Raw genomic sequence first — 13993 nt, forward strand, 5'->3', positions numbered from 1 at the left:
TTTTCATGAGAGTAGAGATCAGCATACAGGTTTGAAGAAACTATCTAAGGCTGGGAAAAGAATTGTCCCAGAGAATTAGAGGGACTACTTACTACTCAGCACTCACAGAGGACCAGGAATAGTATCTATTCCCACTAGATAGATGGAAACATTTCGTAATTCACGAGCATGTGTTACAGTGTTTGCATCTGTTGCAGTGTTCGAGAGTTTGGCTTTGGTAATGGGGGAGTTAATCCTAAATAGTTGTGAAATCCTAACAAATCTTAAATCATGTCCCAGCTACAATGGTTTACAAGTAACTTACCTGTGTTCTGGAAGAAAGCTCAAGAATATTTACAGAAATACAAACTATCAAGTATCCAATGAGGTAAAATCCCTATTGCCCAGCAACCAGTCAAAATTGCAGGGTGTGCAAAAGCAGCAGGAAAACACATCCGATAACGGGAGTGAACCAACAGAAACCAACTGAGAACTGACAAAAATATTAGAATTAGCAGGCAAGGACATTAAAAATTACTGTAACTTTATTCCAATTGTTGAAAAAATTAAGTAAAGATAGTGAAGATACAAAAAAAAAAAAAAGATCCAAAAGTCATGTGTTAATTTACTCACTGGGGGGACTCTTTCACAATGTGTATCAAATCGTGCTCTATACTTTAAATAGACTACAATGTTGTCAATTGTACCTCATGAAGCTGAAGAGAAAAAAAAACAGAGTACCAATCAGAAGAAAAGCGACGTCAATCAAACTGCTAGAGAGAAAAACTACAACATCTAAGATGAAGATTATATTGGAATTAATTGCTAACTAGCCACTGCAGGGGGAAAAAAAAAAGGAAAAAGTAGTCTTGAGGACCTAGTAATACAACTATCTAAATGAACACACAGAGAAAACAAAATTTAAAAAATACAACACATCAGTGAGCTATGGGATAACATTAAGTAGTCTCGTATTAAGCGTAGTTGAAATTTCCAAAGAGGAAAGTGAGGACAAAAATTTTTTTTCAAACAATGGCCAAAATTTTCCAATTATGATTGAAATTATAAACCCGCAGACCCATGAATCTCAAAAAACTCCAAGCAAAAGGAACATGAAGAAAACTGTATTAAGGCACATTATAATCCAATTGCTCAAAACCAGCCAGACAAAAATGACACATTATGTACTAGCCAGCAGTATTCTTATAGGAAAAAATGCAAGCAGGGGGACAGTGGAGCCACATTTTTAAAATATCAAAAGGGGGAAAAAAACTGTCAAGTTAGAATTCTATACCCAGCAAAAAGATATTTCAAACACAAAGATGAAATATACTTTTCCAGACACAAAAGCTAAAAGAATTCATCACCAGCAAGGCTGCACTACAAGACATATCCCAAAAACTTCCAAGTAGATACCAGATGGATCTACACGGAGGACCAAAGAGCTCCAGAAATGGTTAACTGTCGGAATCATATATAATTTTTACTTCAATCTCTTTAAAAGGGAAGGTTTCAAAAACAGAAACAATGTAGTATGCTGCTTTTACCTAAATAAATGCACAATGTATACCAGCACAGCGAGTCTAATGAAGATGTGGGAGGGAAAGTAAAATATATCGGGAACTAAAACAACTATAACTGCAGATAGAGTTTAACAAAAATTGTAAGAAATACCATGTACAACTGTCAGTTAATTTGGAAAGACAGAGAAAATGGTTTTGTTTTTTTTTTTAGAAAGGTATAAATTATTCAGATTGATTCCTGAGAAAGTAGGAAATACGGATAGACTGATAACCAAAACAAAAAACGGGAGAAAAAACCAGTTACTTCTAAGAAATTAGTTTTACAAAGGAGTTTAACAAGTCTTAAAGAAACAGGTTAATTCCTATATTTTTCAATTTTCTTTCCAGGGCATAGAACAAGATAAGCTTGCCAATTCATTCTATAAAGCTAGCAGAACCATAATTCCAAAACCAAACCAACATAATAAACTAATTTTTAAAAGAAAACCTCATGAATACAGATCAAAACCTTAACACTTTTGGAAAGCAAATAGAATTCTAGAGTGTATTAAAGGCACAATATATTGTAATACAGAGTTTTTATAACAGGATGCAATGATGGTTCATGGTTAGGAAACCTATTAAAAAAAAAAAAAAACTACTACCACTATGATTAAGCCTCCTTTTTTAATTCAATTATCTGACAAACATTCCTTCATTCATTCATCAAAAATTTACCAAGTAATTTAATGCCAGGTACTGGATACTGAGAATTCACTGGTAAGATATGGTTTCTGCCTTCATGGAACTTTCTAGAGAGATACAAATAAAAAGAAAATTATAACACAGTATAAGGCTACGACAAGCGAAATACAGGGTACTATTGGAATACATAAACTGCTACAGTAGGGTGCAGATAGAATAATCTTGGAAGAAGATGATTGCCCCTTCTAGCATGATAGGCAGTAGGTGTGAGGAATATGGGCCTACACAACAGAACTGGAAAGTGGTACCAAAAATATTGACTGATTTGATAGAGAAGGGTGGGGTCAGATTCTTTAGAGGTCTTAGTATATTAATATGTGTTATGTACAAAAGGGTAAAATAAGGGTCAAAAAAGTTCGGAATACTATGTATAAAGATTTCTTTACTGCAGTACTTGTTAGAAGCTTTATGGTGTTGCCACTCTCTGAGAAGGTTACACCATGTCAGACAGTACAGAACGTTTACCCAACACTTCATTACAGAACAGAGTGGTATTTCGTGCCACACCCTTGGGGAGAAACCGTGCTCCCACAAAAACACCTCTTCCTTTCTACTGTAGCTCTCAAGCCTGGGTGAACGAGCTCCCCAACTATGTCCAATTTGTTGGGGCCATCTCGTTCTGTCCCTTTACCTAGTACATTTATGTTTGGTTACTTTCAACTGGGTGGGATTGAAGTGAAAGAGATCCACTGGAACCTCCTAAGGCGTGTGCCCCGTCATTAAAATCATTAAAAAAGATTACCCTGAACCAGGATTACCTATGAATCAATATGAAAGGATCGGACCCAGAGATACCTTGCAATAAAGCAGTACTAATCTTTGTTAATCTCTATAAGCTACCAAATATTCACATAGGTAAGATACTGGAGAAGAAGCTCACTGCAAACAAATCCTTCTACTATTAAACTGTGTAAGCAAACAAACTTTTAATCATGCGGAGTCAATAGTTCCACTTACCGAAAAACGGCATGCATTTACACACAGGGAAGACCTGAGAGTACGTGAACTCCCAGAGACTAAGGAGGGTAACCAGTTCGTAACTGGTAAGAACTATAATCCAGATCACTGAAAATCTGATTCTGAAATATTAATTTCAATATGTACAAAAGGAATATTTCAGGATGCTCTAAGAACCAACATTCTTAACACCAGGCCATCACTGAATAAAAGTATGTTGCTAACTTTGTATACATGGTCTCCAAAGTTAGTAATGTCAAAATAATAAGACACACTCTTTTTTAGATTTTCAATATATTAAAAAAGAACACAGTATAAATGCTGTGGTTACTAATATTAAAAAGGATCAAAATTTTTCAAGGAATGGTTTTTTATAAACAAGTTCTACAATAAATGGGAAACAGCATCTTGATACACAATTCTGTTAAACAAGATTTAAAAATTTTTAAATCGGGGCGCCTGGGTGGCACAGTCGGTTAAGCGTCCGACTTCAGCCAGGTCACGATCTCGCGGTCCGTGAGTTCGAGCCCCGCGTCAGGCTCTGGGCTGATGGCTCGGAGCCTGGAGCCTGTTTCCGATTCTGTGTCTCCCTCTCTCTCTGCCCCTCCCCCGTTCATGCTCTGTCTCTCTCTGTCCCAAAAATAAATAAAAAACGTTGAAAAAAAAATTAAAAAAAAATAAAAATAAAAATAAAAATAAAAATTTTTAAATCAGAAAAAGTTTAAATTGTTTCAAACGTTCAAACAAAAAAGCAATCTGTACAATCTCCACAATAAAACATACCCATGTACACATGTCCTGGGCACTTTGAAAATGTTAAAGTTTTTAAAGTTTTGAGTAACAGAGGCAGCACTTAAACAGTTCATGAACCTTCTTTTTGCAAAAAGAATACTTTCAGTAAAACATTTTACCATTTTACCTCTGCTTTTACATTTTTGTTATTCCTGAAAAGGGGATTTATGTTAACACTGTATTTTTTTAACGTAAAAAAATACATTTAGAGATATTTAACTTCCTGAGTAACTTCAGTTATACATCAAACATGATTTAATGAGTAGATTTAAAAATTTTTAGAATAAGACAGCATGTATAGATTTACAATTTTATGTTCAATTAGAGTAAAACTCAAATGAGCATGTCACAGAACTTACACTAAAAATTCTCTAAGAAGTCAAATATGACTTAAAACCTTAAATTTTTTTTAAGTATCCCCTTAAAACCCCAATAAGTTTTAAGTAAAATGAGTCACTGAAATTACTTTCTTTTATCAACAAAATACTGACAGTCATTTCAGACTATCAAAACTTGAATGTTTTCTATTATATACACCAAAATCTGATTCACTGACAACAAACTTCTTGCCATACAAAAAGATAACAGATAATTAAAATATCTGCTTTATAATACAACCAATCCATATAATACATCCTTTCGTTAATTGTCTAAAATGATTAGAAACTGTGGCACTTTCTTTTGCATAAAACCCTTTCCTCTTCATAAAACCCTGAGGTGAAAGGTTATTAATGTAATAAAACTGGAACCACAATTCTTATTTCTGTATTAGACTGCAGCTATAGGTTTTAAAAATTTTATAAAGAAATGTGGCAACTTGTAAAGCTGCTCTGTAAAGTTAACAAAACACCTCCAGATCAATTCAGCCAAAGGGACCTAGAATGACCCTCTAAAAACATCGTCCTTTTAATACTTGTTAGTGTCGAGACGAACGCCATTTTCCATCTCTACTACTGTCTCTTCTGTTTTCATAATCGTGGCTCCAGCCATCAGGATTCCGATCTTCATGGAAGTAGTCGTCCCTGCCTCCTCTGTAATGATGGTCAGACCCATGATCAGTGTAGCGTTGTTCACGGCTGTAATGTCTGTCCAGGATGTAGGGATGAGAATTCTGTCTGACTTTACGTTGTGAGGATGGCGTCTCCTGGCGCCACTGGGAGCTTGAAGACTGGTTAAAAGTAGGATTATGTGACTGAACTGATGGGGAAAATCCTGACTGATCCAGATGTGGAGAACCGAATTTCCCACCATACGACATCTGTCTCAAAATACTGTTCATCTAAGAGAAAAAGAAGGAAATGTTAACTACAAATATTTTTAGTAGGTCCACCTGCCCAGGTAGATCTTAGGTTAAACAAGTCAAAGTTTGTTCATTCCAATGGACAACTACAAGATATTTGTACATAACTACTATTTTTTTTTAAATGTTTATTTCTGAAAGAGGGAGAGGGAGACAGAGGATCCAAAGCAGACTCTGTGCTGACAGCAGAGAGTTCAATGAGGGGCTTAAACTCACGAAATGAGAGATCATGACCTGAGCTGAAGTCGCAAGCTTAACCAACGAAGCCACCCAGGCACCGGCTCCCCCCCCAACCTCTACGACTACCCCTACTACTCCCTGCCCTCAAGAACAAAACGTAGAAGGGAAGAGGTCATACAAATGATGATAATGTAAATCACTGTCTGATGAACACATAAAGAGTCAAGAGCTCAGTATCATTAGGAAAGGCTTCACGAAGGTGGCATAGGACCTGAGTATTAAAAATATGGATAGAATATTTTAAGGGGGAAGTATATCAAGGAAAGGAAATTACACAAAGATAACAAGGAAACAGAATGTGTTCGCAGAATAGCAAGTAACTCTGAGAGAGGTTACAGACCTCATAAGCACTGATTAATGGACAATTAGGCTAAAAAGCTTTATTGGCATCAGATGATCAGAGTACCTAATAACTAAGCTAGAGACTTCTGACTTTATGTTACAAGATGGAAAGTCAAATTACCAGGAAGATAAGCAAAACAGAGTTACAATAATTTTCAAACAAGTGTGTAAGATGGACCAGTGAGGAGAAAATGGAGACAAGTACGAACTGACTAGACCAGTGGTCCCCCAAATTCTGCCTGCAGATAGCTTATAAGCCAGTGATCATTTTTTTTAAATAGCCTACAGCAAAATGAGAAAAATACGTGATATGTACATAAAAGTGGACATCTCTTTATACTGAGCTCAATTTTACCTTATTTCATTCTTCTATTTTTATTTTGCAGGCCTGCAAAAGGTCAAGGGGTCATAAGCCATGCTTGTGATTGGGCAGTGAAAAAAAGAAGAAATGAATTCAAGAAAAAGAAACAAATAAAGGACGTGACGACAAAATGAAAAAATGAAGGACTGGACACAAAGATGGAACAGTAAAACATATCAAGGATTTTAAGCCTAGTCTCACAGCCTCATATTATAGAAAAAATGGAAAGCAAGAGGAAGATGGTCTGAAGACTCCAATATATTCAATTACTGTTACAAGCATCAAAGAGAGCATATGCTAATAAGTCCTTCAGCCTAGGTTACAAGAACATCAGAGAATAAATTTCCTGTCTTTTAAACACACCACCACCACAACAATGGATGAAGAAAAATACAAATGTGAAACACAGCTCTTCTATTTATCTTCAATCTTTTAAAAATGTACTTCAACCCAGTGAAAACTAAAATGAGTAACCAATCTACAAAGATCATGCTAGTCTAACGAAAACTTAGGACATTACTTAAGAATTATTTGAACATTTCAATCTAAGTGTTTTGCTGTGCTTTTTTGTTGTTTTTTGGTTGGTTGTTTTTTTTTTTTTTTTAACCAAGTTGATAAATCAACCTACCACTGCTTGTCTCTGAAAATTTTCTGGAGAAGAGAAAGACCTCTGAATTATCTGTGCTGATGGAATCATGTTATCCACAGTCCTTTCATGCCTGTGAAAGAAAAACAACATATAATCATTCATTTAACAAATATTTACTACATACTAATCATGAGCAAGACACAGGTCCCAAAGGTAGGAATGAACAAGAAAAACAAGGTATCTGCTCTCATAGATAAGGGAAAGGATTCAGAGAGTAAGACAATTTACCTTGTTCCAAGTGTTATTATGAATAGTCGACTAAAAAGCAAGTAAGGTGAGAGACAGGAGTTCTATTTTAGCTCGCTGGTCAGGGATGGCCTTTCTAAAAAGGAGACATTTGAAGTGAAAACTGAGTAACAAGATCACCTGGAGGCAAAACATTCCAGCTGCAGGAAGAACGAGCACAGGGGTGAGCAAGCTATATAGCCTATGGGCCAATCCAGTTTTTGTAACACTCTTGTGTCTGTATTTTCTATGTAGTGTTACGATGGCCTGCAACGCCTGAAACATGTATGTGGCCTTTATAGAAAGAAAAAAAAAAAAAAAAAACGTCAATCCTGGGACTAGCACAAAGGCTTAGGCTGAAAACTGAAACGAAAAGGATTTGGTTAATTAGATATGACAGATGAAGGAAAAAGAAAAATTAAGGATAAAAACGCAGATTTCTGGCTTGAGCAATTACACACACATTTACTGAGACAGGGAAGAGGAATAGATCTTGGAGAACAAGAAATTAAGAGTTCTGTAACATAGATAGGATATTAATTTCAAGGACTTATATCTTATTCCCCACCTCCTAAAAAGGAAGCTTACTCTACAGAAAAACTCACTTAGCAAGTATTTTAAATTTATTTTAAAATATTTAGAATCATATCACTAATTGATTTGCCTCATAGTTTAGATATTTTCATTGTGTTTTTTGGTTTTTTTGGTTTTTTTTTTTTTGAGGGAGAGAGAGAGTCAGAAACATCAAGCATGGGCACGTGTGTGAGCAGGGAGAGACGGAGGGAGAGAGATCATCTCAAGCAGGCTCTATGCTCAGTGTGAAGCCTGACACAGGGCTCGATCCCATGACCCTGGGATTAGAACCTGAGGCAAAAGAGTCAGACACTCAACTGACTGACTGAGCCACCCAGCCACTTCCCATTTTGGGTTTTCTTAAATTAGTTATATATCCATATGCTAAAGAGGTAAAAAGTATAATTTTCCTTATAAGAAGGGTATAAAAACGATGTATGTTCCAGCCTTAAATTAAAAACAAATCATTTACTTGCATACTTTTTCCCAAAGAGAATTCTGAGGGAGCTAAAAACTCATTTTTCCTCCACCTGAGATACCTTTGAAGCTTCTACAAAAGTGGTTTGAGATGCTTCAAGTTCCGGATGTGCTGAGAAGTATTTAAACACAATTTCAGTTAGCAAGAAAGGATGTGAAGATGGCACCCTTTGTACACTATTCTTTCCCGCAACTTCGCTGTCTAGTCATCTTGTCATATCGAAGCCACTTTGCCCCAGCTCTTGGCACCGCCCTAATCCAAACCATCAACATCATCCCAGGAACTTCCTTGCTATCTTCCAACTAATGCCAATACTTTGCTACCAACAGTTTCCTCATTGGTCTATTTTCAGCCTTGTCCCCCCAATCTGTTCTCCCACAGCAACCAAACAAAGTGTTAAAATACAAACCTGTTCCCGTTATTGTCCTACTGAAAACATTTTGGTATCTTTTGACGGTTTTTAGGATAACGTTCCCAATTTCTAACTATGGCCTAGAAGAAAGACCCTATATCGTCTCACCTCTTCTACCGCACCAACACCATCTGCTACTCTCCATTTCTCATTCATTGTGATCTAGGTACGTTGGCCCCTTTTAGTTCCTCATTCGTTTATATCATCTCTCCTCGCTGGATCTTTTCTCCAAGCATGTTCTACTCTTTCTCTAGAGGACTTATCAAACAGGTAGTCACAAAACATACACATGTCTTCATGAAGACTTGTAAGCTCCATTAGGCAGCCTATCCTAGAGGCTTCGTCACAATGCCTGGGTTTCAATCCCAGTCCACTATTACGAACGGTTCAAACTTGAGCAAGTTAACCTCCAATCCTCATTTTCTTCACATATAAGGTAGAACTAACAATAACCCCTACCTCATAAGACTGCCGTGAGACACGAGAGCATAAATGCAAAGGAGCTGAAGAACCTGACACATGTTTGCTAACTCTTCCTTAAATGAAGCCCATTATGATTGATGGAATAACTCTGTGGATAATCCAGGAAAAAACTGTCCCTGGTGAAATATCGGCTTTCCTAGCGCAAATAAAATTATTTATGTAAATACGGGATCTTTTCTAACCCTTAGTAACTAGAAGAGGTTCTAGACATCAGTCAACTCAGCTTTTCCTGACAAATGGAAGGACAGGATCAGAGAAATGACACTATCTCAAGATTATGCAATCGGTGGAGGCACACCTAGAATCCAATTCTACAAACTCTTAGTCCACTAGTCTGTTTCCAGACAGTTATTTTTAAACTGCAATTAACAACCAACTGGTGGTCAAAACTAATTTAAATTTTTTACAGGAAACAGATTAGAAAATAGAGTATACTGAAAATAATAAGGGCTAAGTAATGTTCTGAGAAGTTTTCTTTCAGTTATGTACAAAAATATGTGGGTGTATGTCTTTCCAAATGAACATATAGTTAACATATGCATCCGTTTTAGGGGTACTATACATACGTGTCTGTCTATAATCCCCTTGAAACCTAATTATACCTAATTATAAGTCAACATACAAATAATATAGCAGAAGAACGAAGAAGAAGGAGCTTAAAGAAGGAAACAAATCACTCATTGTGCGTTTTGGGATCACTACCTAGGAAAATTTCTGACAAATGATTTTAACAATAGGTGTAAAATATTACCTGCTAGGAGATGTAGAGGTAGGGCTTGAGTTTCCAATATGATGCTGGGGATATGACAAACTGACATCCTGTGAGGCATGGCTACTTCCTAAAATAAAAAAAATTGAGAAATTATTGATAGAAACCTTAAGTTGAAATTATGTCTCCCCTACCCCAAATCATGTAGACAGAGGCTACAAAAGAAAACCTCAAATTACAGTAAGACTGCTTTACAATTTCATCAGAGTAAAACTTATGTGTTCAATACCAGATACTTCCAAAACAAAGGGTTCCAAACAAGGTATTATCCAATGTATAAATATCCAATCTGGCCATAATATTCTGATCCCCACACTAAATTTTGAGACTGGATACACAGAAAATTTCACCCTCATCAGGATCCAGAATCAAAATTTGTAAATGTGAATTACAAAGCAGCTAGGAAAAGCGTTTTCAGAAAATAATCCTTGCTCCTTTCAGAGCAAGGACCCAAACCCAAGTCATTCTAACAACAAAGTTTACATTCTCTTCACTAACCCAAATTCAATTTTATTTATTTATTTTTTAATTTTTTTTTTAACGTTTATTTATTTTTGAGACAGAGAGAGAGAGCATGAACAGGTGAGGAGCAGAGAGAGAGGGAGACACAGAATCTGAAACAGGCTCCAGGCTCTGAGCTGTCAGCACAGAGCCCGACACGGGGCTCGAACTCACGGACCACGAGATCATGACCTGAGCCGAAGTCGGGCGCTTAACCGACTGAGCCACCCAGGCGCCCCCCTTTTTTTTTTTTTAATTTTCTTTTTTAACGTTTATTTATTTTTGAGACCGAGAGAGACAGAGCATGAACAGGTGAGGAGCAGAGAGAGAGGGAGACACAGAATCTGAAACAGCAAATTCAATTTTAAAATGACAACTTTCAAAAGCCATGTTGTCAATGTTACCTATTTTCAGGGATATATAGTTTACTATCCACAAAGTTTGAAGTATTTTCATCTAAAAAGAGGTTCTTTAAAATTGAACAAAATTAAAAACAAAGAACTGAGAAACAAACAAACAAAAAGACCCTCTCCCCAAACAATTAACACTTAATAGTTACCTGATCTAAACTGAATTTTGATGGGCCTCCCAAACAGTTTGATTCCATTAAGCAGATTCATCGCATAAGGAACGGACACTTCATGTTTGAAATTCACAAATGCAAACTGCTTTGGTTTACCATCCTTATCTTTCGGAATTTTCACTTTTATTACTGGCCCAGCCTATAGACGAAAAGAAAAATCTCGAATTTTGCAAAGATGAAACACAACAAAAATGTAATCAGAAAGTCTAAAAAAATGGACACACAAGAATTTCCACCTCGGTTACAGATCCTATAGCTACGACCAAACACTTGATTAATTTATGTGGGGGAAGGAAGACCATAAGGAACTGGAAGCAGTCGCTCAATTTACATTTCAGAGTACCTTATGACTTTTTAACAGGGCGACCAACATCCATCATTTTCTCACTCCAGGTAACGGTTTATCAAGACTAGTCCGGTTTTCTCGGACTAAAAATTCGCTTTTTTACCGATTAACCAATCGTTACCAGCTGTTAGAGAACAGAACTGGAGAGAAAAGGATACTCTGAATTTTTAACACATTTTAATGCAAATATTAACACAGAGACACTACAAGCCTGCTTTTCTACAGCGTATTTAGGAGTCTGTTTTAAATATTCTAATGCTGCAATTAAAAAAAAAAAACTTACGTGGAAAACAGATAATGACCAATTAAAATATACTCTACCAATGAGTCACTTCAGCGTGAACTCACCAGGGCTCTTTCCATAAAGCGACCCCCCGCGAGCGCGTCACTTTCCCAGAGTGACCTCCGGCCCCAAGCGGCCCAGCCTTCGAGCGCCGGGACCCACAACCCAGCTTTCGAAAAGAAGGCGGGCCTGGCCGTTGGGCCGAGCCATAAGAGAGCCGGATAAACGAAAGGAAGAGCCGGCTCTCGGCCGCTTACCTGGTGGAAAAGCTCGAAAAGGAGCTCCTCGGTCACTTTCGTTTCAAGGTTGCCCACAAAGAGCGTGCGATCCGCTTCCGCTGCCGCCGCCCCCATCGCAATGTCGCCCCCTCCCTAAAAAGGCCGAAGGGTCGTCGCCGCCGCACTCACTGCGCACTCTCGGAAACCCCACGCCCTCGTCGACCCGGGCGTCACGGACGTAGACGTCATTCACGCTCGCTCTCGGCTGGCGTCGACGTGCGCGGGCGGGCTGCGCATGCTCGAGAGGAGAGCGCCGGTTGAAGGCGGCTCCTCCGTCGGCCGCTGCTGGAGTTAATGGCTTCCGCTGTAGGCGGGGGTCGCGTTCGAGACCGGCTGGACTGATCTGCGTAGCCGCCAAGAGCCTACCTTGACCGAGGGACGTAACAAACACTGCGGGCAGTGTTTGAAGATGGCCCTGAACTACGTGCCCCTGTCGGCCGGCGATCAAAGGAGCAGGATGGCCTACCGCGCCTCCCACGGCGATCTCAACCTGTCTGCCTTAGCCCTGGCGATGGTCTCTGGAGACAGCTTCCTCGTTGCCAGGCGTGAGGCGATTCTTCCAGGACCCGCTCCTCGTCAGGCCGTCCGGCAGAGCGTTCAGGCCGACAGCCGTCGGGCGACTGGGGTCGGCCGCAGCCCGCAACGCTTTAGAAAGGGAAGGGAAGCTGATGGGCGGAACCGCTCCCGTCAGGCCAGATTCTCACCTTATCCGACCCCCGCGGTCAAACTGGATCTCTTAAGGAGTGTGCTGCAGCAGCGTCTGATTGCAGTTGGGAGTGTTGTCGCAGCCCGTCTTTCGGCTTAATATGCAAACCTCCCGTCGGCCCTCGATCCGCTTGTAAACAAGGCCTCTCTCAAATCCTCTCGTGGTGCCATGACAGTCTTATTTTTAGAGATGTATTTAAATTTTAATATAAAAACACGTAGGAGTCCTGTTAATAACGGCTTAATACGGAGGAAATTTTTACTTACTGCTTTATCCCGATGGTTTTAAAGCGGCCGGGATGATTAGATCAGGAAGAAGGTAGTGGAGATTTTTTTTTCTTAGTCGCAAAGCTGAGCCACCCTTCCCAGAGGTCAGCAACCATTTGTTTCCCCTTGTGCACTCCATCCCAACAAAGGATCCAAATTGCTCTGCCAGTCTTCTCTCCTCTTCCTCGCCAATTGTCCTACTTTGAGATTGGCGATTGGAGCTTCCCTAACTGCCTACCTCTATACCCCAGACTATTCCCATTACCTTTACTTTTGTTGGTGGAAAGGAAATGCTTAGTTTTTATTTACCACCCTGGCTCATCCTTCCGTAGGGCCCAACGCTTGGCCTATTATCTAGTCCTTAATCCTTTTCCATCTCCCTCCACTTTACAAACTCCAATCTCAATCATACTAAGAACAAAAGCGAACCTAAACCTCGCTGCCCATTCAAATTATTAAGCCAATTTACATTTCTGTTTTTGCCAAAGTCTCCAAAATGTTTTCACATTTATACTTGTGATTTTATTAGCATTCTTTCCTTGACCTGCGTCTGTTGTCCCCAGATCCAATGGTGGAAACCATTAGTCTCACAGTTTCCTTATTAGAAGCTGTTCATCTATTCACTCTAGCGTCTCCTTCAGACGTTCTTGTTTGTCTTCAGTCATTCAACCGTTCAGCAATATTTGAAGATCTTCCTAGTGGTGAGCACTGTAGACAAACTTTACAGTCAGGCCATCAAAGGGATCAAGGAGTGTGCTCTAGATAGGGAGACTAACCAATGGTAATCACCACACCGGACTTTTCCTTAGGTGCAGCCTTAATAAGCACTAGTAGCAATGACTTTCCATTACCCTGTACTATCCTGGCTCTTCTCTTACCTGGTTGATTGCACCTTATTTTCTGATATTTTTATTCTCTGCATCATCCATTTCCTAAGGTTTAAAGGATAATATTGGGAGACAGTGGGCTTTTTAAGTGCCACCTCTATGTAAGCAGGTAGACTAGCTTTTTCTCAGTGGACTCCTCTGTAATTATGATCAGATAAAGCCAAATTGCCACACGCCATACAGCATTGAGTTGTTAGAACCATGTCTAAAGAAGAATGTTGGTAAATCAGAGCGTGATTAATACAGTGAGAGGTCTGGAAACCAGGTCATAGGAAAAATGGCTGCCTTTTATTGAGTGCTATGTGTAAGGCATTGT

General features: G+C 38.9%; 2 protein-coding genes across 2 annotated transcripts; one reads left to right on the forward strand and one right to left on the reverse strand.

Moving 5' to 3' along the window:
* Positions 1 to 4775: 4775 nt before the first annotated feature.
* RBM7 (RNA binding motif protein 7) lies at positions 4776 to 11893 on the reverse strand. The gene is made up of 5 exons (XM_049612844.1): positions 11798 to 11893; positions 10888 to 11050; positions 9810 to 9897; positions 6867 to 6957; positions 4776 to 5274 (listed from the first exon to the last, which is right to left on the reverse strand). Exons 1-5 carry the CDS (start codon positions 11891 to 11893, stop codon positions 4912 to 4914), a joined length of 801 nt encoding a protein of 266 aa, XP_049468801.1. The 3' UTR covers positions 4776 to 4911.
* Positions 11894 to 12227: 334 nt separating this feature from the next.
* Positions 12228 to 12680, forward strand: CD1H11orf71 (chromosome D1 C11orf71 homolog). Its single transcript, XM_049612869.1, has one exon. The coding sequence runs from the start codon at positions 12228 to 12230 to the stop codon at positions 12621 to 12623; it is 396 nt and encodes a 131-aa protein (XP_049468826.1). The 3' UTR covers positions 12624 to 12680.
* Positions 12681 to 13993: the final 1313 nt, after the last annotated feature.

Source organism: Panthera uncia, chromosome D1, assembly GCF_023721935.1.
Source record: "Panthera uncia isolate 11264 chromosome D1, Puncia_PCG_1.0, whole genome shotgun sequence".
Taxonomy (NCBI): Eukaryota; Metazoa; Chordata; class Mammalia; order Carnivora; family Felidae; genus Panthera; species Panthera uncia.

What these genes read in the sequence shown, in the direction of transcription:
- CD1H11orf71 (XM_049612869.1), top strand. Translation starts at nt 12,228, where the DNA reads ATGGCCCTGAACTACGTGCCCCTGTCGGCCGGCGATCAAAGGAGCAGG.
- RBM7 (XM_049612844.1), bottom strand. Translation starts at nt 11,893, where the DNA reads ATGGGGGCGGCGGCAGCGGAAGCGGATCGCACGCTCTTTGTGGGCAAC. An exon ending in TTTTCGAGCTTTTCCACCAG is followed by an intron (nt 11,051 to 11,797) that starts GTAAGCGGCCGA and finishes TTTCGTCTATAG; the next exon opens with GCTGGGCCAGTAATAAAAGT. An exon ending in CAAAATTCAGTTTAGATCAG is followed by an intron (nt 9,898 to 10,887) that starts GTAACTATTAAG and finishes TTTTTATTTTAG; the next exon opens with GAAGTAGCCATGCCTCACAG.